Here is a 23,402-nt window from a genome sequence, read left to right as displayed (position 1 = left end):
TTTGAGGAATGAAGGAAGGGGGTACAGAGGTGGAAACCATAGAAAAAAACATCCAAAGTTGTTCCATATTACTCCATATTTATGCAAAAGCTAATAGCAGATACAATTGCAGTACACACCAACATATTTCATACACAGATGTCATTTTGTTAAAAAGGACAACAAAAAACAGTAGGTAGCATTTTCTTTTTAACAGTATTAGCCACATTTTGGCACACAGGACAGCAGACAGACAGACTTTTGGGCCGTCACAGCTTTTGTTCTGCGTTGTGCAGTGTAGTGTACAGGTAGGCTCCATCGTCCTCTTCATAGATGATGGCCACAGTCTCACCGGCCTCAGACACTACTGCAGTGGTCTGCATGTAAGCCTGAGACAAGACAATGCACTGTGTTATACACTTAAAAAATAAGGTATTTTTGTCTTTTCTTTGAAATAAAGATTCGGATGTTATAAGTAAAAATATCTGAAACTATACAATTGTAAATTTTATATCTACGAATTAAAAAGGTAGAATACACACAGCTAAAATAATAAATGAAAAGCTTACTGTATTCTTTCATAAATCTGTGATTTAAAAAAAAATATATATTACCAACACATTAGCTGTAAAGTCTAGCACAATTAGCAGCTAGCTCAATAAAGAAAATTGAATTCTACTAAAATAGTTGTAATATTTATTAAAAAAAACATAAAAACAATAAGACAAATGTCAAACTTTCACATCCCTTTAACTCCTGTTTTTTTGTACTGGTAAATAGGTTTTCTGTACTTGCATCGCATTGTATCAGCAACATTTCATTGAATGAACTTTACAAGGGAAAAGTGGATTTTCAAATAAAACATTCATGTGCTAATATAAATAAAACAATTGAAAAAAAATAATGTAATATATATAAATAAATTTTATAATTTATAAGACTAATTTGATGTAACTCCTCCCAGTCCCTCACCCTCTCTAGCAGTTGCAGCCTCTCTTCGTTGAGCATGTTGCTTTGCCTCAGCTGACTGACGGTGTTCTCCAGACCCAGAAGTTTGTCCAGGTGTCTGCGATGTCGCTGCTGAAGAACCTTCACCTTCTTCTGAAGCTCACACACAATCCCCTCCAACTGCTCCTTACTCAGACTGCTCTTATGGTAGCTGGGAATGGAAGAGAGGGAGGGAGAGAGGGAGAGAGAGAGACAGGCAGGCAGGCAGACAGAGAGAAAGAGACAGACAGACAGACAGACAGACAGACAGACGGAGAGAGGGATTGTAAAAACTGCAATACAATGTGGGAAAGAAAATAGTGAAGTGCTCTTTTTAAATCATCTCATGTTGATATTCAGTTAGTGAAAGGACAGGATATGAGAGGAGCTGAAAATATTGATACTTTTAAAAATAAACCAAAATTATTTTAAGTCTTTCTTTTATGTACCGTATTATACTTTTTCTAAATGTTTTTTTATTAACATTTTGCTCCGCTTTGTCTATATTTTATTGTTTATCTTTTAGGTAACATATATATGCTTTTAATCAACATACTACAGTTGATTTGTTTGAAAGGTGCCATATGAATACATTTTGATTGATTGACAAAATACATTTTCAATCAATCTTTTTTTACATTTTCCTAATACAGATATCATTGAATTTGACAATAAATTTTCACCCGTGCCGTTATGTTTTTTCTGTTGTTGTTAAGTGTTGATAATTATGTAAAAAAAATAAAAATGCATGTGAAAAAAAGAAATTAACAGCAAGTTCTCACCATTGCTCATCTAGCTGTGTATCCTGCTGCTCTATCATTACCATTTGTAATAATTTATAATCTAATAGTATATATTTATTTTTGGTAGATTCGAGATATAGATGTGGACTTACTGACAAAACAATTTTAAATAAATCTTTGTAAACTTTCCTTTAGAGATAATACAAACATATCTTAAATATAGTTTTATAAAATCTTACTTGGGCATATGTCTTATCATTTTTAAGACTTTGTGATGATTTAGATGTGAAGATTTAAAAACATATCTAACAGTAAGTTCTCACCAGTGCTCGTCCAGCTGTGTGTCCTGCTGCTCCATGCCTTCTCCCTCTGACCCACAGTCGTCCTCTCCCTCTCCCTCCTCTGCCGCCAGTCTTTCCCCAGCGAGGACCACTGACTGTGGGGAAGGTACGGGCGTTTTAATGTGTTTGGACACTATGGGCAGAGTGGATGAGATGGGCTTGGAGCTCAGAGCAGAAGACAGCACCGTGTTGGTATAAACGTTCGGCACCGTCTCGATGAAGGCGATCACTTGAGTTCCGTTGCCTTCGTGGACACCTGAGAAGTCCTGTGTGGTGAAAGTGACATCTTCCACACCCAGAGATACTGCAGCCTGCTCCGTACAGCCTGTGGTATGTAGTGCTAGTGGGTCATTTATAACCAGCCCCTGTCTTAAAAGGGCAGCCTTGATCCCATTCACAAGCTGGTCTTGCCCTCCGACAGTAGGGTATTCAGACATCACCACAACCTCTGTGCTCTCTCCGCTGCTGCTCAGATCATCTACCGTTTGGAATAGTGTTAAAGGGAAATTTGCCTCCATTTCAAATGCGTTCCCTGCTGCCAGCGAGTTCAGATCTGTGTGGAGAGAACAGTCCGATTCTCCGACATCACTGGCTGACTCCACCAGGCTTGTTTCTCCCTGCTGCTGCTGCTGCTGCTGTGATGATGGGTCCACAGTGATCTCATACAGGTGAACAGTGTGCAATGTGCTGTCCATTTCTGCCGTCCGGTCATCCGACACTGTAATGCTTTGATTTCCAATGGCGCAAAACCGCTTGGGCGTCTTCTCACAGTCATCCGTGGCTTTGCGTTTCTGTAAAGAAAAGTGTGTGTTCATCAAAAGCAACAAGATAATGTTTTACAATTTAGATTTAAACGTCAAGTTGCTACAAGGAACTTTTGAATATTTCTAATTTTTCCTCTGATGATGATCAGAAATGACCTGCAAGTGCAAATGAGACCATCAGTGCAAAGAATGCTATTTTGATATAGTTTTTATTTTTGCCTTTGTCCAGGTACGCTCACCCAGGAACAACAGCTGGTGACTTAAACACAATACCGCTTGACGCTAGAATGAACACAAACAGAAGCCGTAGCCACTTTAAACCACAACTAGAAAAGTTTTTAACTCCTTTTTCACAATTCAAATGTTTAAGCACAAGAAAAAAAAAATGTGTTTAGCAACTCCGTCAGGCAAAATATCATTATAATGTTTTGCCATCAGTATGCATCCCTAATCAGAATACCAATATGAGTTCAGTATGTGTTCATGTAGTCTTGTCCCACACACACAATGGTGTTTTCATCATGTCTCTCACTGTTTTGTTATGTACCGTATGTATGTATGTATGTTGTGCTTTTTTCTTTATTTTCTTTCCTTTTTATCTTCACTTTTCTAATGTGTATTTCTATACTTAATGTATTTTAATCTTGATGTATTTCTTGACCCTGTAAAGAACTTTGAGAGGCCTTGTGTCTGAATTGCGCTATACAAATACATTTGCCTTGCCTTACCGCATCACTTAATAAAATAAATAATATTAATAAAAAGTTAAAAAAATTAAAATTAAAGAATAATATGACTGAGTAACTATTTTTTATATTTTTTTACCTCTGCCTCCTGGAAGACTGTGGGCACAGCATCTGTCTCGAGGTAGCGGATCCCCCAGCGCACCTTGAAGCAGTTTGGGGCAAAGTGCTCGTGGCAGATGTACTGGTGTCTGGAGGGAGTCCAGCCCTCACGGCCCATGTTCCTCAGCCATAGCTGCAGACGCACTGGGTCCTGCAGCGGGAACCTGGGAGATCATGACATGAAAATAGTCAAATGCTTTAAATACAAAAAAATACATCCTTAAACTGAACTTACACTGTGCATGATGAGACAGTTTATTTTATTTTCATTAGTGGTTTTCATTGTGTGTAAATATGCCTTTATTGTAACTGTCCACTTGCTTCATCATTTCATTTTATTGTTTATTATTGCTTTTTCTTTACTTATTAAAAATTTTAAAAAAAAAATTCAATTCAAGTCAAAATTATTTTTAAGTAAAGTCAACATTTATTATGATTGCAATTAAAAATGTTAAATGATGTTGAACTTGTAGACTCTTTGGACTCATCACATGTTGTCTTGTGCTCATTGCTCACACAGTGTAATGAAACCCAACTCTATTTTACTTTCAACATCAATAGAGTCAAACACATCAAAGTCACAATGGAAGCAGTTACTGTGACATAAAATATCAAGTTAATAAATTAAAAGTATAGTAAAATGTTTCAATTAAAAAAAAAACACATCCTAAACCCGGAATGTACACTGTGCTTGTAATGTTGAAATTATATGACGTAATGTCAACATATATAATTTATAAAAGATAATAATAATAAAACTATATATGATGATGTTGCAATCAGGATATTGAACGACTCTGGACTATGGACCATTTTGGCTTGTGCTCATTTCTCACAGTGTATTGAAACCATGGACCTATAAAGATTGAAACCCAACTCTGTTTTACTTTCACCAATGATAGAGTCCAACGCATGAAAGCCACAACGGTAGCAGTTACTGTGAGGCTTGGCTATTGCATTACTTTATATTGTGTAGAGACGACTGGTTAACTGTTCTTCTGGTAACTGAACTGCCCAATTCTGAACAAAAGGCAAGGCAAGTTTATTTATACAGCACAATTCAGACACAAGGCCATTCAAAGTGCTTTACAGGGGCATGTAATATATCAAGATTAGTATAGAGTAAACATTAGAAAAGCGAATATAGGGGATTTCAGTGTGTTAATGATAGCATACCCAGTAAAACCATCGTGAGTGATGTCATATTACTCTAGCAGATGATCCCGTGACCGTCTGTGGATCATCGGATCAGATAAAGGATTAAAATAAGCATTTCATACATGAATTATAACAACCACGGTCATATTTTTTTCCTCTAAAAAAAAAAAAAATACCTTTTCAAGGAGATTTTAGGTAAGCAAGCGTTTTCGGTTTTAGCGTAAGTAGCCTGTCTCGTAAACCAATGACTAAAATGATATATTATGTGAAAGCTGTACAAAACAAAATGCAATTATTATAAATAAAAAAATATTAAATGAAATGTGGAACAATTTAACTAGATAGATACAGTGATCAAAACCCCTATGTAAAAAACACAGAGGAAAACTACGGAGCCTCAAGTCACCAGGCAGGTTCACATTAACATACTCTACCATGACTCAATCAGGACACAAGAGCATTTCAAAGGTCACAAACAAGACGAAACAAGCTCAACCTGTTAAAAATACTGATATTTGATATTAACAGTGAGACACATTTCAGCGGACAAACGGTGAGTCATCTTTAGGTTAGATGACGCTTCTTCCAACAGCACAAGAAGCGTCTGTCTATAACTTTGAGATGATTTAGATTAATATCGTTTTAAAACATTTTACTGTACCAACAATGGCCTTATTTTCCCATTCATTAAATCAGTAAATCAGCAACACACAATCTTAATTGACCAACAAACAAAAAAACACCATTTCGCGTTTGTCGTCGCGCTGAAGTTAGGGAGCGAAAACTCTCGTTAACATTCAATCACATTCACTCACTTGTAGAAGCTTTTCCTATCGCCTCCGTTCCCCGAGTCATTCCTACAGTTTTGGACCGAGCAGTACTTCGGCATCTCGGCCAGCTGGTTGTTGGTGTTAGTCGCGGTGTGTTGTTCTGTTGATGGCTTCGTGTCCAACTGGGTTCACAAGGTGAAACTCGTGTACTGTTGTCAACCACCGCGGCGCTATTAGTTGACGACTGACTGATCAGCTGTTCAGGAACATGACGTCAAACAGACGCGACTGCCCGCCTCTACCAGCCATGTGGTTTGTGAAATGTGTGATAAACAAACAGTCTATGGTAATAACTAAATCATACCCTAACCCAGCCTAAGACAAATTCGATTGAAGACTTTTTAAATTCCGTAATGAAATCTAAGGCCAATTTCTGAATACAACCAAAATGTAAGAAAAAAGGGAATTTTTTACTTTACTTTGATATCCTATTATTGTATTTCAGCACATTCAAAATACCAAAATAAATCAAAAGTACAACTTACCTAGAGGTAGGCTATAAGAATAGACACAAACAACTATTTTGACACTATAGTGCAATTATTATTTTTTTCTAAAATCTTAATTGGGCCTGTCTTATCATTAAGACTGTGATGATTTAGATTAAGATAGAGTTAAAACATGTTGATACCATCAATAGCTTTATTTCCCCATTCATTAAATCAGTATTGTATGTGGGTCCCATGCAAGAGCAGGCTACACACAATATTTTCATTGACCAACAAAAAAACACCATTTCTAAAATCACTTGGACTGTATTTTTTTTTTATTCAATAGTTTTTTTTCTCCAAACATTACACGGAATCTTTAAATGATACACTTTATATACATACACATCAGTGTATTTATTTGTCTAAAAAGTTGAGGGACAATGCAGCTGTGCGTTTCAAAGACAGGGTTGCAAATCTGGACGTTTGTGTACTGAAGAAATCCACATATTGGAGGGGGTGGGGTGTGTGTATGTATGTATGTATGTGTGGGGGGGGGAGGGGAGGGGGGTTCACGGTTACCAGTAATCGAACAGGAGTGCCATGAGTGTATTTGTCTTACACCAGAGCTAGTGTGGAGAGTAGAGTGTGTGCGGGAGCTGCCGGGCAAGTGGCACAATGACACAATGACAGTCTGGGGATGAGAAACAATGGAGAGCAGCAATATCTTCCTTCGAAACTGGGAAATAGTGCGGAAGTGCAACAGAAATATTACCAGCTACATGACTGACTGAACTAAATACACCACTAACTGGCTAAACAGCACCTTTAAGAATGTACCCAGAGACAACGTAGCTTTATTTTATGGGGCTGGGATTGTGGGATCATACATGTAAAATAATCCTATTGTTGTAATCCTGTAAAATAAGAATATGAACCGACATATAGCATAATGCTGGTTTGAGAAAAACACTGATATAAGACATGCTGCTCTTAACCCCCTCAGTTTACAGAAGCTGTGTACTCACTCAGGCCAACAGTAAAATGCTAGGTTTCAGGAGTCACAAGTTTGCTTCCCTTGAAAAAACCTGAACAATCATTTTCCAATACAGATCTTTGGTACATACCAGCTTGTTTTGATCCCATCTTGCCGTGAGTGTATCAAATATTTTAAAAACCAAGTAAGACCCCATCTGAATTTCCCTCCCCCGGGGTTGCTTTCTTTTAACCCAAAATGAACAGTGGGAAAAAGAAGATGATTGTTTTTCCCAGTTTTAACAGATGAACATGAAAGAACATGAACCAAGTTCTGAACAAGGCTGGTGTAAAAAGTGATCTCTCTCTCTCTCTCAGCCGACCATCTCTCTCTCTCTCTCTTTCTTCTTTTCTCTCTCTCTCTCTCTCTGAACTACACCACTTGTTTTTCTGCGTACAACTAGGAGTTTTGTCTGGGGTGGGAGAGGGATCCCTTAGGGCTGGAGCATGAACCAGAGCATGTGTCCCCAGCACTGGAAGGGAGTGAAGTGTCCGGGATGGTTTTTTGGGTGGTCAGATGGGAGGTCGTCAGTGTCACAGACAGTTTGAGCGTGTGTGTGGCCTCTTTACATCATCCCCATCTGCATTAGCGAGTTAGCATACGCCATGGGCTTGACATTCGGATGAGGCTGTAGACGACAGGATGACAGGAAGACACACATTAGATCATGCTAGCAGATTCTACTATAGTAACCATGAGGTCTCTGGTTCCTCCTCCCAATGACCATGAGGTCTCTGGTTCGTCCTTCCAATGACCATGAGGTCTCTGGTTCCTCCTCCCAATGACCATGAGGTCTCTGGTTCCTCCTTCCAATGACCATGAGGTCTCTGGTTCCTCCTTCCAATGACCATGAGGTCTCTGGTTTCTCCTTCCAATGACCATGAGGTCTCCGGTTCGATCCCCGGCACCGGACAGGAGGGTGTTAGTTTTTAAACTACTAGTGGCTGCTATTACATCTACGGTGCCCACCATCTAACCACAACCTGCTTCAGGGGCGCTGTACAACGGGTGACCCTGCGCTCTGACCCCCTCTGAAGTGTGGTAACTTGAGAGGGGGTACGCGGAAAGACAAATTTAAATCTAACCATTGACTAATAAAGTAACTTAACTTTACTATTGTTTTATGATATCTTCAAGTTTACTTTTTACATGGGATTTTATTACGTATTTGTGTCTATTGCCCTACCCTTTGTACTGTACAGCACTTTGGTCTGCCTCGGAAGTTATAAATGTGCTATATAAATAAGGTTGACTTGACTAGTTTCTGTCTTCATCCTAGTTGGTTGTGATAAAAATGTATTTGAATGCTTATCTGAAGTGGCTCTGTGATGTAACACACCATTATAAACAAAGGTTTCAGTTAATCATTTAGCTTTCAGTTAACTTTCACTTCACAATCAAGTTGAGGGTGTTGTCATAGGCTCAAAGTTTAGTCTGTTTCAAACACACCCTGGCGTGGTTCATTTAGGGGAGTTGTAAAAGCAGCAAACGTTTTCCGGTGCAATTCCCAAAAGGATTAATATCACTGTCATTCGGACAATCCCGCTTAAGCATGGTACGGATCAACTGGGCCAAGTGTGAGTGCTCCCTTAGAAAACGGTGCTACCCCGGGCCAGTTTAATTGCGAGGCCTCCAGTAGAGGTCACTGTAACATTATGAACAGAGCTAACCCCTTCCATACAATGAAGTAGCTGAGTGAATTAATACCAAAATCAATGGGCACACTGACAAAATTATGAAAATAGGACCAGTGTATTAGAAATTCTGATTCTATAACCAATTATCAACAACAAGCATTAATCAAAGCAATTCTAATGAGCACAACAGAATATAAAACATGATACTGACCACAGCAGTGAACTGGATAAATTCTGGCTTGAGGTCTGATCCCCTGAGGTGGATATAAGCTCCTTTGTTTCCCATCTGATCACTGTTGGAAAAGCAGAAATACAACATCCAAACGGTAAGAGGGGACAGCTTTAGAATCAGCTGATTCAGTGAAGTCAGTCAGCAGTAAAATTACTATAAAATCATATTGTCACTTTTTTTATTTTTTTTATTTAAACCTTTATTTATACAGGTAAATCCCATTGAGACCGGAGACTCTTTTGCAAGGGAGACCTGTTCCCATTTACACGTCACCATTCACACACGATAGCAGGCTAACGATCGACATTCACACGAGGCGAGGTGGGTGAAGTGTCTTGCCTAAGGACACAACAACCATGACACTAGTGGCAGGGCGGGGATCGAACCGCCAACCCTTTGATCATTGGACGACCCGCTCTACCACCTGAGCCACAGTCGCCCCAAACTTTGTTATTCTTTTTTTTTTTTAAATCGTTCGAAATAAAGATATGAAAAAATATGGGATTGCGTACCAGTAGTTGGGCGCTGAGAAGACGGTGATGCACTTCCCTGAGTGAGTGACCTCGTAGCCCTCAGCTTTCACCTCATGACTCCGCACGATGAAGTCCAGCTTGTTCTGTTCCAGGAAACGCTCCGTCACATCCGGACCAAACTGACAGCTCACACCGCGCTTACTCACTGACCGACCATTCTATAACACAGACAGAGAGAATGGGAAACATTTATTATTATATTATTAATTTTTTAATATTTCTATTAACAATATGGCATAATGGACATGACAAAATTGAACCTTTTTTTCTTTTCTTTACATTTGACATTCGTATATAAAATATTACTCATATTTTGACACAAAAAAAGAGAAATGTCGTGAATCAAATAATGAGCAAAGATACCTTCCCACCCCTACCCAAAAAACTTATTATTATTAATCTGAAAAATAATTGAACTCAGACCAGATAGATGTGATAAAGTATTGGGTAGGTGAGGAACTGACCTGAGCTTGTGGATCTGACCAGAGCAGGTCACACATGGGACCTGTGAGAGAGCAGAGGAAGGTGTTAAAAGGTATTTGATTTATTATATTCACAACAATAACCAAAGCAACCACTGGCAATGGCATTCTTGATCTAAGGCTCTCTTCAATAATACAGCGTATGTTAACGGTTAAGAAAAAAAAGAAGCTAAAATAAGGAATAAAATCATATATATAAATATATCAAATATAACTTAATAAAACAGACTGTAAAGAAAATAGAGTAGTGTATAAAACGTTTCTTGCCGGTATGAACAGGTAGAATTAATATAGACATATATAAAACAGAAATTAACTTTGAACAGATGTACAATGAACCAACGTGTGTAACAACCGAGTAGAGTCTAGCTGCAGCCCTGGAGAGCAACACCCTGGTGGGGCGGAAGTACTGTGGCTGGGCGGAAGTGGTGTGACAGACGTGATTTTTGACTATTTAGCTTCCATAACATGTCTGCTGCTACGTCACTCACTTGCCCTATCCCTAACCACCCAGCTATGATGCCTGAACCTAATCCTCAAAACAATATAAATAACACAAATTTAGTGGCCTATCGGTCTGCGGTCTTTTTTATTGTTTGACGTGACCTACTCAAGATGGCCGCCGCGGTGTTTCGTCAGCTGAGTGGAGCTCAATAGCGCCGTGGCTAATCTAATGTTCTAACCTCTCCCTGTCCCCTTGCCCTAACCCTAACCACCCAGCTGTGATGTCTGAACATAATCGCCAAAACAATATAATTTGTCTAAATAACGTTCGAAATATTTTTTTATTATGTTAATTTCAGCGATAAATACGTTTATATGTCTAAAAAAAAGAAGAATTCTTAGGTAACTTCCGCGAAGCCACAGTACTTCCGCCCCGCCAGGATGTTGTTCTCCGGGGATGCAGTTGGATACTAATGTAACAACCAGTGATGAGCTTCAGAACGCAAAAGTTTCCTAAGAGATGGTTTTCTTAGAGACAGTTTTACGTTGCATTCGGTGATGAAATAAATTAGTAAAAGTATGTCCCAAGTGTATGCCTGCTGCATCCTAACTAGATTATTTTTATGGTCAGATATAGTATGTAGAATAGAAAAGAAATAAAGAGTATGTGACTTGGGAACACAGCCTTGGTTTCTTAGAGCCAGTTTTACTCATTCAGACCTCAACCCTACCTGAGTCTGGGGGCTGTCTGTTCCTCTCAATCTTCCTGAGGTCATCCAGTGTGACGCCATCTTCACTGAACAGTCCACCGTGCATTACCTGACAGAGGAGGAAAGGATTATCTATAGCAGTTGTTTGTTCAGTCATCACTACAGATAAAAAAAAGACTTTTGGCTAATACTGACATTTTTAACCCATGTATGATCATGTCATGTGTTTTATTAATTTGCACTGTCCCCTTCTTAAATAAACTGAATTGAATGAGAAAATAATTATAAACACATCACAGTGTCAACAAATGAAGCAAAAGCTTATATATGCCTTTCCGACGTTATCAATTAAATCTACCCACCACAAAGGAAAATATATTAAAGAAACAAAGAGATAAATATTACGTCATTATATTTTGAGATAAACATAAAATAATCCATGAAAAGTTGCATTGCCTGCAAAGGTTTCCCGGGAGGAAACATGCATTCAAACAATTATAATTCTTGTTAGTTTATGTTCCCCTTAACAGGTTCTCCACCACAGAAAAAACACAATTTGAATATTAACACCCATTGCTTACCAGTACTTTGCTGTTGATACACTGTGCGAGAGGCAGCCACTGGAAGACCTCGCTGAACAGCTGGAACATCTGGGCCGTGTACTTGGCCTTGACCTCCCCTTCAAACCCGTACATCTGGTTCATGTTGTCCGTCTCGTGGTTACCTAAGGGTCACAATCTTAGTTCAACAAATCTTGCTTTCACAACTTTAGGTGTTAATACAAAAGTCTGTAATACAGCACTGGCAAAATGCCATGTGACTATGAGAACATGTCTAATGAATGAATACAGTGTTTTGATTTGAACTTTATGACAACACACGCGCTGTATTGCGATTGGCTCACCCCTTAGGACGAAGAAGTTGTCGGGGTAGAGCAGCTTGAAACCGAAGAGGGTGAGAATGACCTCCAGAGAGAAAGAGCCGCGGTCCACAAAGTCACCGTTGAACAGCTGAATTCATTGGTTAAAGGAATACGTCACCCATATGGAACCGGCGTTCTATCATTATAAAATCGCTATTATAATATAATGAATGAGGCTCAGTCTTCCCTCAGTCTTCCCTTGGCCCAGCTGTCCTGTTAATCCTAACCCTACATTTTACCATATGTGATTTCAAACATGGTTAAATGTAGGGTTAGACAGTGAGACCATAAAACACTCTTAATGCCTTTTTTCTGGCTAGGATGAACCGATTTCTAACATTTCTGCACATTTATACTACATAGGCTCTCAGAGTTCAATACACCTTCATATTTCCACCGGTGAAGTAGGTGGAGTGGTTTGTCGGTTGTTATTGTTGTTTTAGACACAGAAAGGTACAAACAAGGAGGATGAATGCACTTAAAAAGGTGGAGTGAGCAATTCTGGAGAATACTTGTTGTCAAAATGAGTTAATATCTCTCCACAATCCACTACCTGTCCGTACTGTGTGTCTGCTGAAAACAAATCCAGTGTCACTACACACCCTAGGCTCTGTAAACTGGTATGTGTTAGCAAAGGGGGGCCACCATAACTAGCAACATTCCAGTTTACAGAGCCTAAACTGTGTATATTAACACTGGACTTTTCTTTTTCCAGTGCACACACAGTACAGACAAGAAAATGATCGTGAGGAGATATTCACTGATTTTGACGAAAACTGATTTTGACAACAAGCGTTCTCCAGAATCACTGACTCCACCTTTAACACATCATCTAAAAAAGCTGTCTGCTAAAAGCGAAAGGATACATAAGGGTTGGTCTCGGAGGGTAAGCCGTTCAACTTGAAGATGTTGAGCAGATCGTAGTATTGCCCATGGGTGTCGCCACAAATAGTTATTTTTTCTGTCTGTAAAAGAGAAATAGAAAAAACCTTAAATATAGCCCCATAAACAGATGATCACTGCATAACACAAACATGAAAAAAGACATGTGGGACCTCCGGGATCATGGGAATATTACATTTGACTCTCTTCCCGTGACCCCCTGAAGTCCTAAAATGGCTGAACATACGTTTGATGAAGAGAATGTAAGTTTACTGTTGCACTCATTGTAAATATTTAAATAACAGCAACTTAACAATCACTTGACTTGTTATTATCTGCACAGTCCTCTCACCTCTTTTAATGTGATTTCAATAAGACTCGGAAGTTTCGATAGAAGATCTTTAACTTGCACCAACATCTGAAAGATAGAAGCAGAGAAAGAAAAAAAATGAATTACAGTTAAGCCTGTTACAAACTCTGTGAGAACAAAGAAAACAAACTTCTCGCTGACAGAGCTGCGAGAAGTTCTTTCTGTTCTGGACATTTCTAACTCCTCACTTCCTTATTTCTTTAAAACGGGCACTTCGCTTTCCTCATTGACTTCAGACCGACCAATCACACAATAGTTCTGGGACAAGCTGCGAGAAGAAAGTTCGGCCCGGACGATGTGTCGAGAACAAGCTGCGAGAACAGGCTGAACAAGAGCTGCAAGAAGAAAATGACGTAATTTTCATCTCGCAGCTCTGTCACCGAGAACTTTGTTCTTTCTTCTCGCGGAGTATGTAACAGGCTTGAAAGATACATTTCCTTTGGTAAGTGTTTTTCCTATAAACCAACATGTTTATAGCCTGGTCCTACCAGACCATCGTTCTTCATTTCATTTGTACAGAAGGTCTGGAATCGCTTAATTGACAAACGTAAACTCACTTGAAGGCGGGTGTCTGTTGAAGTTTAAATTTGGATCTGCCCAGTGCCACTCTGGATCTGCCAACCAATCGCATAACGTTTGGTCGTGACTCGTGACGTATGTCATGCGCCGGCTTCTGACTACAACTGAAACTGGCGCACGACCTGAGCATCATTGTCCTCAGCCACTCCTTCGGTATGCCGATTGGACCGGTAAAAGAGACCGATACTGACTACTGAAGGGAAATAAAGACTGAGCAGGAGTAGGTAGGTGGGCGGTGGCGGGCTAACTTGTTTACCTGGTAAGCACACTTTCTGTGCAGTTTCTTCTGATCTTTGAACCAATCCATCATCTCCGCCATGAACTTGGATGTGACCTTCCCGTCTTCAAGTTTGGGCCCGTCATAGTCGTCCTCAATCGCTGCAACACAACATCATCTTAATGTCAGATGAAGACTCAAATGTTCATACCAGTGGATTGACATTCTTAGATGCAAGATGTTTTTTTTTCTCAAAGCACACTATGATTACATACTGTATATCATATCCCCCCACCGGAAAAAATTAAGAGACCAGTCAGGATGTTATCTTAAATCTTCATTAATTAATGGAAATGCTCTAAAAATGTTGTCAGTAGTGAGACACTGAATATTTGGAGTGGTCTCTTAATTTTTCCAGAGCTGTATATATATATATATATATTTATCTAATAACATGGGGAAACTTACTCATGTTTTCAATGTCCAGAGAGTCCACAACAGATTTTTTAATCTCATCGCTGGCGATGGCTCTCTCAAAAGCCTTCTGTTTCACAATCTTGTTACATTCTTGATACTTCATCTTGGCGTCCTTGTCGTTTGGTCGAACCTTCACTACCTGTCAACAGAACAGGGAAACCATATGAGTTACTGCACTGCCACACTGGTTAATCATCAACTGGCATTAAGGCAGAGATAGGGAAATTATCTCAACCACATACAGCCCCGGAAAAAATTAAGAGTCCAGGCTGGATTTTTCATAAATCTTTATCTCTACATTACTTGTTGAAAATGCTCTAAATGACAACCTTGTAATTGTGAATTTGGTAGAAATGTTGTCAGTAGTTTATATTATAAAACCAACATTTTCATTCTACTCAAACATATGCCTATAAATAGTAAAACGAGAGACACTGAACATTTGGAGTGGTCTCTTCATTTTTTCCGGAGCTGTATAACAGGATGTAATGGTAATAAAAAGTATATTAATATAATAGTAAAAAAATATTACATTATTTTATTATACAATCATTGTATAAAAATATAGACACTTGTACTGGATGAATTATTTGTTCTCCCTTGTGTGATACATTTCAGATATCTATAAATACGTTTGAATCTAACCTCCAGTTTAGCACACATTCACAAGAATTAACTCTAATTTTCTGTTGTCAGGGAGCTTGTGAAGTTTGTGCAGTAAATACCTATAGGACTGTGGTTGAGCTTTAGAGGCGCCATAGCCTCACTCTATTTATATATTGCTTAATTATACAAACAGCATGTACAACAATAGACACCAAATTAGCTGTGGAATGAGTGCGATCACACTGGATCTAATTGGCATCATGGCTGGATTAAGGGATGAGCCCTATTTCAGGCGGTTAGAGCAACATGCAGAGGCTAACACGTAGAGACAGATCAACAGATGGAACTGGACAGAGAGAGAGAGAGATCGTCCCTTTTGACAAAAACATTTAGTTACACTAAGCCTGTTGCAGTGTTGCACTGAGCAGCCCAACAAGGTTTTTAGAGACATGCTCACTTTTTCCACATGAACTCTTGAAGTAAAAGTTATAAAGCAGGAATATTCTGAATATTTTTTATTATTTATTTAAATTTAATTTAAGTTTATACTTCTTCCTTCTCCTTTTCAGGCACATCTATTCAATATATGTAATTTTGTGTGTGAATAATTTTGAACATTATTATTGTTTATTGTATTTTCATGCTTTTCATTTTGTTTTGTATTTTTGATATGTCTGAATTAAATTGAATCAATCAATCAAATCAATAAACTTGTATGTAAATAATAATGGTTTTGAGACCTTGACTTTTTGGATAGTTGGACCCGAAAAGGTCCAACTAGCTCATCTTTAAAGGCAACTATTAGTATCTTTAAAGATGAGCTAGTTGGACCTTTTCGGGTTGAAGATGGCCTCAAAATCAACTCCCAAACCTACTGCCAGTTTCTAGAAGATACTTTCTTCAAGCAGTGGTACAGGAAAAAGTCTGCATCTTTCAAGAAGACCATGATTTTTATGCAGGACTATGCTCCATCACATGCATCGAAGTACTCAACTGCATGGCTAGCCAGTAAAGGCCTTAAGGATGAAAAAATAATGACACGACCCTCTTCCTCACCTGACTTAAACCTAACCTGTGGGCCCTGCTTAAATGGGATATTTACAGTGAAGGAAATCAGTACACCTCTCGAAACAGTGTCTGGGAGGCTGTGGTTGCTGCTGCACAAAAAGTTGATTGTCAACAGATCAAGAAACTGACAGACTCCATGAATGGAAGGCTTGTGACAGTTATTGAAAAGAAGGATGGCTATATTGGTCACTGATTTTTTTTTGACATGTCGGAAATTTTTATTTGTAAATTTTGAGTCGTTTTATTATTCTCACTTTAACAGATGAAAATAAACAAGTGAGATGGGAAAATTTTTGTTTTTTTATTTAGTTGCAGAATAATTCTGCACACTAATAGTTGCCTAATAATTGTGCACATATATATATATTCTCGTAAGAAAGACAAAACCTCACTTTTACTTTCGTAAACATTCAGGTTGAGGTTCATTAACATTTTGGATTGACCGAAAGCACTGTAGTTGTTCAATAATAAAATGAATCCTCAAAAATACAACTTGCCTAAAATGTTTGCACACAGTGTACAATGCAAATACATCAAATATACAACAACTGATAAAGAGAAACTATTCGAACATTTAGACAGCGATTTCTATGGTTACTAGGGCTACTTCTTCTCCTTACCGTTTCGTAGTCCTTCAGTGCAGCCTTGAACTTGCCCAGTGCCATGTTGGAGGTGGCCCGGCGGTAATAGCCCTTGATGTAGTTCTTGTCTATCTCAAGGGCCTTGGTAGCATCGGCCAGCGCGTAGCCGTAGCATTCTGTGCGCAGGTATGCCAGGCTACGGTTGCTGTAGTAGACGGCATTGGTTGGATTGAGCTCCACCGCCTCCGTGTAATACTTGATTGCATTTTCATAGTCTTTGTCTGAAAAACAAAATTACCGAATGTTATTGTTAAAACAGGTCTGAAAAAGGTCCTACCATTGTTTAAGTAGCGTTTTTGTATTGTCCATGCCGTACGTACATCATCGTTTTGTTCTGTTATTATTTTAATGTTTTGTGCTCCATACAGTGATACGATGGTCAAGAGCCGTCAATAAATGGAATGGAATGAAAAATCTTTCTTGTAAGAAACACTGCAGTCAGTATAAAGGGTTATAATTCATTTTAAATAACTACTAAATATAAAAATAAATATAAATACCGGTTACTATTAAATCCTGAAATCATTTATTGATAAGTAAATCAACAGACAATTAATCAGTGACTTTCTGACCATCACCGCCGAGCTCTGGTTACTGGTATTTGACATTTTATGGTCCAAACTTTATTAAATTTAAATAAACAATATGTTATATTTTCCAAAACGCAAGTGACACCTAAATGCAGCATTATACTGGTTTGACATGATAGTCTTGGCTTATTCAAACTACCATTGCCCATTGATTATGAGTACATTAAATTAATATATAAGTTTGTTCTGCTGCCTATCTATAGCAAAACACATTAGTCAAAATACACTTAAAACTATACAGTTAAATACACTACACATTTCCAAACTTCAACCTACAGACAGACATGTGTTATTGTACAATAAGAAGAAGTAAATGCATGACTAACTACATCTAGTAGTATTAGGAAGAACAGGCGGCTAAATGGCATTTTATAATGTACACAAATCAATAAGTAACCAAGACAGCTATAGAGTCGACATTACAGCTTTGACCAAAGGTTGAGAACTTGAGTTTCGTTTTGATGCTCTGCTTTCTTGATAAATCTTACAATATCTTGAACCAAATCAGAGGCGCGACGTGATTTTTAATATTCATCTCCTTTGAAAATAATCTGCTGAGTGTATTGATAGAAATGGAGACACACATGCATCCCATTTGAAATGTACATGACAAATCATAAATAATAGCTTTAAAACCATACTACAATTGACAATATATGAATGCTGTTAAACTGGGACTTTCACGAGCACGGAAGACTGTGATTTAGTGTGTGATCATCGGATAAAACTCATCGATAACTTGGATCATATCCCCAAAAAATCAAAAGACACGTGTGAAATACCACGCGAGGCCGAGTCTGTAAAGCCGAGAGGAAAGTACCGAAATGTGAGCATGACGCGCGTGACGGCATGGGCTGCTCATGTGAAGTACTGGCTGCTGCTAGCTTAGCATTAGCTAACAGCGCAGCAGGCTAATCCAATGAATGAGGTTTACAGTTAGCGATGTTAGCTTAGCTCAACGTTAGCGACCGGCTCCGGTTTGAGCTTGCTACAACACAATAGAAAGTTCACTGTAGCTAGTGGTAACATATCATGTCCGTTATGAGCTGCTGATAAACGCCACCGTCCTGACAGGTGTTTCTATTTACCTTTAAAGTAGTTATTCGCCTTCTCCTTCAGCAGCTCTGCATCGTTACTTCCCTCCGCCATCTTCTTCTCGCTGCCGTATTCCGATGCGTGCGCCATTGACTGGACTGTCGCAAACGTCGCAAAGTCTATACAGTCTTTTTTTTTGTTGGTTCATATGAGAATTATATATTTGAATCAAACTTTAAATGATACAAACTCTACTTATAAAGGAAAATGACGTCTGAATACATGTAAAACACAATGCGGAGAGCAACATTTTCAATTTTAAGTAAATTACGGTAAGTTTACTTGAAATGTTTATTAGCCAAGTCAACTGTATAGGCCTAGCGGCTTCAACATCTACTGGTAGTTAGCAGTTAGTCGTTACAGGTTAATCTATTGGCTAAAGCTACATTTCTTTGCACTAGCCCATTTAGGCTTTTAATTTATATCTCTGATTATCTTACAATTTGTAGGCTATTTATAGCCTATTTATGTTTTAATATTAGATAGAGTAGGATACTAGGCCTTACAGCCTAATAGTAGTTAATTATTAATCCTGTTTGTTGTGCATATGATACACCAAATAACCTTAACTTGATAGGTAGGAGGCTGACACACACTCTGACCTTTTCAAGCTAACGGTAGAAAATGTCAAGCAGGGATCATGGACATATAAAGGCAGCGATAGAGGCCTATTTCCAGTCTAGGTATTTTACTTTGTTAACCAGCAGGGGTCACTATAGCCTTTTACAGAAATAGAGAAGCATAACCATTTGTACTTGTAAGTCAGCTGTTAGAGGGAACGACAGTATGTTTATGTGAGGTTAACAAGAACACTGTTCAGTCGGTGAGTAACATGTTATCACCAAATCATTACTTAAAGATTAGCTGTATGATTCATGTGGGAGCCGGTATTAGCCTGCATGGCTTGTCTGGAGTAATTACTCTGATCTAGAGCAATGGACTCAGGAGTCTCTGAAGTCTGACTGAGCCGAAAAAATATTCCAATAAATAAAAATGCAGGCTCATGTAACAGGAAAGTACAGCCACAGAAACAGTTCATTTGTGTGTGTGTGTGTGTGTGTGTGTGTGTGTGTGTGTGTGTGTGTGTGTGTGTGTGTGTGTGTGTGTGTGTGTGTGTGTGTGTGTGTGTTTCTTCTTCCAGATGGACTTAACAGTGGAAGTTTTCCTGCCATCTGAACACAGCACAGCAGCCTTGGGGCAACCAACCAACCAACCAACCAACCCGCATATGGCGATGAGGGGACACACACACATGGCACAGGTGCAAAAACCGCCACAACTTTACTCACACTCACACATGGCATCTGACGCAGCCCGACCTCAAATAACGTGTGTTTAAAAACATCCTGTGACCTTAAAAAACAGAACAACATCCAAGCCGAAAAACCCTTTTCCTTTATCCCGAAAAGAAACCCTATACGTCTGTATTCTTAAAAGTGCAGTGTTGGAGTGAGCGGAGTCGGGAGTGGGACATGTGTCTGGCGTAGCAGAAAGGAAAAGTCAACCAATTGGAGATGGTAGCTCGGGTTGTGGTTTTGGTGTGTTTGGGTTTTTAATGGTTAGGGTTAGAAGTTCAACAGAATGAGAGACGATGAAGAAAATGTTTTTTTTTTTTTTTTTTTTTTTAACTGCATGTGACACACAGAGAGGATACAGCTCAGTCCAGTCTGCTGCACTGACTCACTCACTAGCGACATCCCGCAGTGAAGAGTAAGAGGCCAAACAGTCAGGGTGACTCACCCTAACCCCTTTCCCAACGCTCACCCCGGGAGTGTGAGTTCACTTTCTCTTATAGCATCACCTAGGAGGCAATATACAGAAGGGTTATTAAAGAGTCTGGAAAGATTGGAAAATGCTTGATTTTAAGGTCTTTTGGTTTTTACTTTTACAGGACTTTACACGACTAAATCTTTTGTTTTTCAAGGTTTGAAATGTGCTTGAAATCTGAACACATTGCTAGAAAATGATGGTTTTTCTCCATATTGACCAGACTGACATAAAGATCGTCAAATAATGTCTGGTTTACACAACACATTCATGCTGACTTGATCATGTTATTGACGATTATAATAAAAAAAACTAAACTAAATTGTGCTCATTTTAACTCATTCACCCACTCATTTTTGATTGATTATGTATAATTCATTTATTTTTAACAAATATTTTAGCTCTATAAGGTGATTGGAAATAAAAAATATATGAATATCATTCCATTTTACTGATAGGGCAGTGTATAAGCATATTTTCCCCTATATTAAAGGATCCGGTTTCTTAATAAAAAAGAAAAAAACTTTTAACTTGAAAGTGCTGGAAAAGTCCTAGATTTGTTCTTTCAAAAAGCTGTACAAACGAACCCTGTATTTGTATGTATGAGTTGTCTTTTCTCTGAGACATAACATGTCTACAGTTCGGTGATGGTTTTTTAGTAGTGCTCAGTCAGGGGAAAGCAGGGGGAAAACACACAAAAAAAAAGAATTACGACGACATGAGAAATGAGATTGACTTTGAATGAGCTGACTGGATGTTAGGAGCCCCCTCTGCCCCACATGAGAGTAAACGCAGACAGTGAGTGGGAGAGACAGAGAGTGGGAAAGAGAGAGAGAGAGAGACAGAGGGAGAGAGAGAGAGAGGGAGGGAGGGAGAGACAGGGAGTGGGAGGGAGGGAGGGAGAGAGAGAAATCTGGCTCGCTGGGGAGCACGGAGGAGGGAAATTGCTGTCCTCCTGGGTGCACGATGCATGAGTGTATGGGCTTTTCAGAGGGGGTCCTGAGAAAGTTAAAACAAACACAAACGGAGCAGCGCCGAGATATACGAGCGGCCGGAGAGAGAGAGAGGGACAGAGGTAGAGAGAGAGAGAGAGAGAGAGAGAGAGAGAGAGAGAGAGAGAAAGATGAAGGTCAGAGGGAATGTGTGAGTGACATTCCTGCTTCTCTTAGCCAATGAGTGATGAGGCCTCGGAGTGGAGTGGAGAATATATGTTACATAGACCATTCGGGACCTTCTTACTATTTATTGTTCTTTATATGTAAGTCCATTGTGTATAGTGAGTGTTTTTTAAAGCTACACTGTGTAACTTCTGTTGCCACCATGAGGAATTCTGAGTTATTACAACAACACTGTTGGCGCATCTACATGAGGTTAAGCCTTCAGTGATGACCCATTGATTTTATGCCTTGTGCTGTACGTCCAGGTTTTTTCTTAGCAGTAGAATCAACAACTGAAACATTTCTTGGGCGCTTCTTGGGATTTTTCTGAACTCCTGCGCCATTGTCAGGAGGGAGGGGGGGGGGGGGGGGTGGAGGGGTGACACCAGTACTGAGAAATACAGAGATATTTTTGTGGAGCTGAAGAGACTTAATTGACTTTGTGTCAACTTGTTTGGCGATGGCTTGAATGTAGAGCTGCAACGATTAATCGACGAATCGATTATTAAAATAATCGCCAACTATTTTGATAATCGATTAATCGCTTCGAGTAATTTTTTAATAAAGAATGTCCAAATTCTCTGATTTCAGCTTCTCAACTGTGAATACGTTCTGGTTTCTTTAATCCTATTATGACAGTAAACTGAAATATCTTTGTGTTTTGGACATAAAAATACATTTGAGGACGTCAACATGTGCTTTGGAAAACTGATCAACATTTTTCACCATTTTCTGACATTTTACGGACCAAAACACTAATCGATTAATAATCGATTAATCGAGAAAATAATCGACAGATTAATCGATCATCAAAATAATCGTTAGTTGCAGCCCTACTCGAATGTAACCGAACTTCATTCATATGAAAAAGTTACGCACTGTAGCTTTAACACCCCTCTTTTACTATTTTACTACATCCCCTTTAACCGTCATGTCAGTAAGACTTTGCCAGTATTTTGTGTAGAAACTAAAATCCCATCAGTGTTGTATATCCCCTCCTCTGCACCCACTCTGTCCAAATAATTCACTAATGAGAGCATGACTTGAGGGGGTCTGTGGGGGGTCGCAGTTATTTGAACCACATGTTGTTCTAGCGGGCAGGGCAAAGGACTTCAAGCAAACTGAAAAAGATAAACTGGTGGAAAAAAACTCATCCTCTTGGGCTCCACCCTTCCTCCTATTTCTTATTTCCTTCTCTCTGTCTTGCCCTGTGCTTTGGGTTTAGAGACATTCGGTTCCTCTGTGAACAGGCTTTTTTTTGGCAGAGATTTATGCAACGATCACAGGGATTGCTCGCATTATACGGCAGCATTACACAAAGTCTCTCCCCTAAGGGCTGCTCCATTATGGATACAATCACGATCGAGATTATTTTGATTGAAATTGAGATCTAGATGATTTTAACACAATAATTACATTGGATTTGGAAACACCATGTCTTTAGTAACTTCTTCTCTAAGTGTATTGTAAACGCTGAATGAAACAGTGGACTTCCTTAGATGTAAAGGTGCTACGAGGAACTTTTAAATATTTCTGAAACTGGCTCATTTTTCCTCTGATGATCATAAATCACATGTATCAGCAAACAAGACCATCAGTGCAAAGAATGCTATTTTTATATAGTTTTTCTTTATGCCTTTGTCCTGTTACGCTCATCCAGGAACAACAGCTAGTGTGGTTAACACACTATATCGCTTTTGTCCAAAAGGGGCCTCTAGAATGAACACAAACTTTAAGTTCCTCGTAGCCACTTTAAACATAGTTCAACCTTTAACTAAAAACACGACCTGGCTCAATGGCTTGACCTGACTTAAAACCTTCATCTTCTTAAAGTTGATTATCTTGGGGCGCCCTTAGCTCAGTTGGTAGGGCGTCCCCCCCC

At 39.0% G+C, this 23,402-nt stretch overlaps 2 protein-coding genes across 2 annotated transcripts; both read right to left on the bottom strand.

The window, feature by feature from the left end:
• On the bottom strand, positions 1-5,793 carry LOC307269739 (THAP domain-containing protein 5-like). Its single transcript, XM_080052767.1, has 5 exons — positions 5,633-5,793; positions 3,640-3,823; positions 2,033-2,841; positions 952-1,138; positions 1-368 (listed from the first exon to the last, which is right to left on the bottom strand). The coding sequence occupies exons 1-5, from the start codon at positions 5,704-5,706 to the stop codon at positions 249-251; spliced, it is 1,374 nt and encodes a 457-aa protein (XP_079908893.1). The 5' UTR covers positions 5,707-5,793; the 3' UTR covers positions 1-248.
• A 618-nt stretch (positions 5,794-6,411) lies between these two features.
• On the bottom strand, positions 6,412-18,686 carry ppp5c (protein phosphatase 5, catalytic subunit; the record flags this gene model as incomplete). The annotated part of the gene is made up of 13 exons (XM_080052942.1): positions 6,412-7,739; positions 8,960-9,041; positions 9,493-9,671; positions 9,978-10,018; positions 11,171-11,258; positions 11,731-11,873; positions 12,054-12,159; positions 12,938-13,036; positions 13,306-13,371; positions 14,159-14,280; positions 14,588-14,735; positions 16,891-17,132; positions 18,590-18,686. 13 exons carry the CDS (start codon positions 18,684-18,686, stop codon positions 7,677-7,679), a joined length of 1,476 nt encoding a protein of 491 aa, XP_079909068.1. The 3' UTR covers positions 6,412-7,676.
• Positions 18,687-23,402: the final 4,716 nt, after the last annotated feature.

The sequence above is a fragment of the Ammodytes marinus genome, assembly GCF_949987685.1.
Source record: "Ammodytes marinus genome assembly, chromosome: 3".
NCBI classification, from domain to species: Eukaryota; Metazoa; Chordata; class Actinopteri; order Uranoscopiformes; family Ammodytidae; genus Ammodytes; species Ammodytes marinus.
Note: the sequence above shows the minus strand (reverse complement) of the source record. Positions and strands in the feature narration are given on the sequence as shown.

Bases quoted from the DNA above. Each gene is read 5' to 3' on its own strand.
- LOC307269739 (XM_080052767.1), bottom strand. From the start codon at position 5,706: ATGCCGAAGTACTGCTCGGTCCAAAACTGTAGGAATGACTCGGGGAAC. The intron at 1,139-2,032 runs GTGAGAACTTAC...TTCCATTCCCAG, and splicing joins ACACAGCTGGACGAGCACTG to CTACCATAAGAGCAGTCTGA. The intron at 369-951 runs GTGAGGGACTGG...GTCTTGTCTCAG, and splicing joins GGCTGCAACTGCTAGAGAGG to GCTTACATGCAGACCACTGC.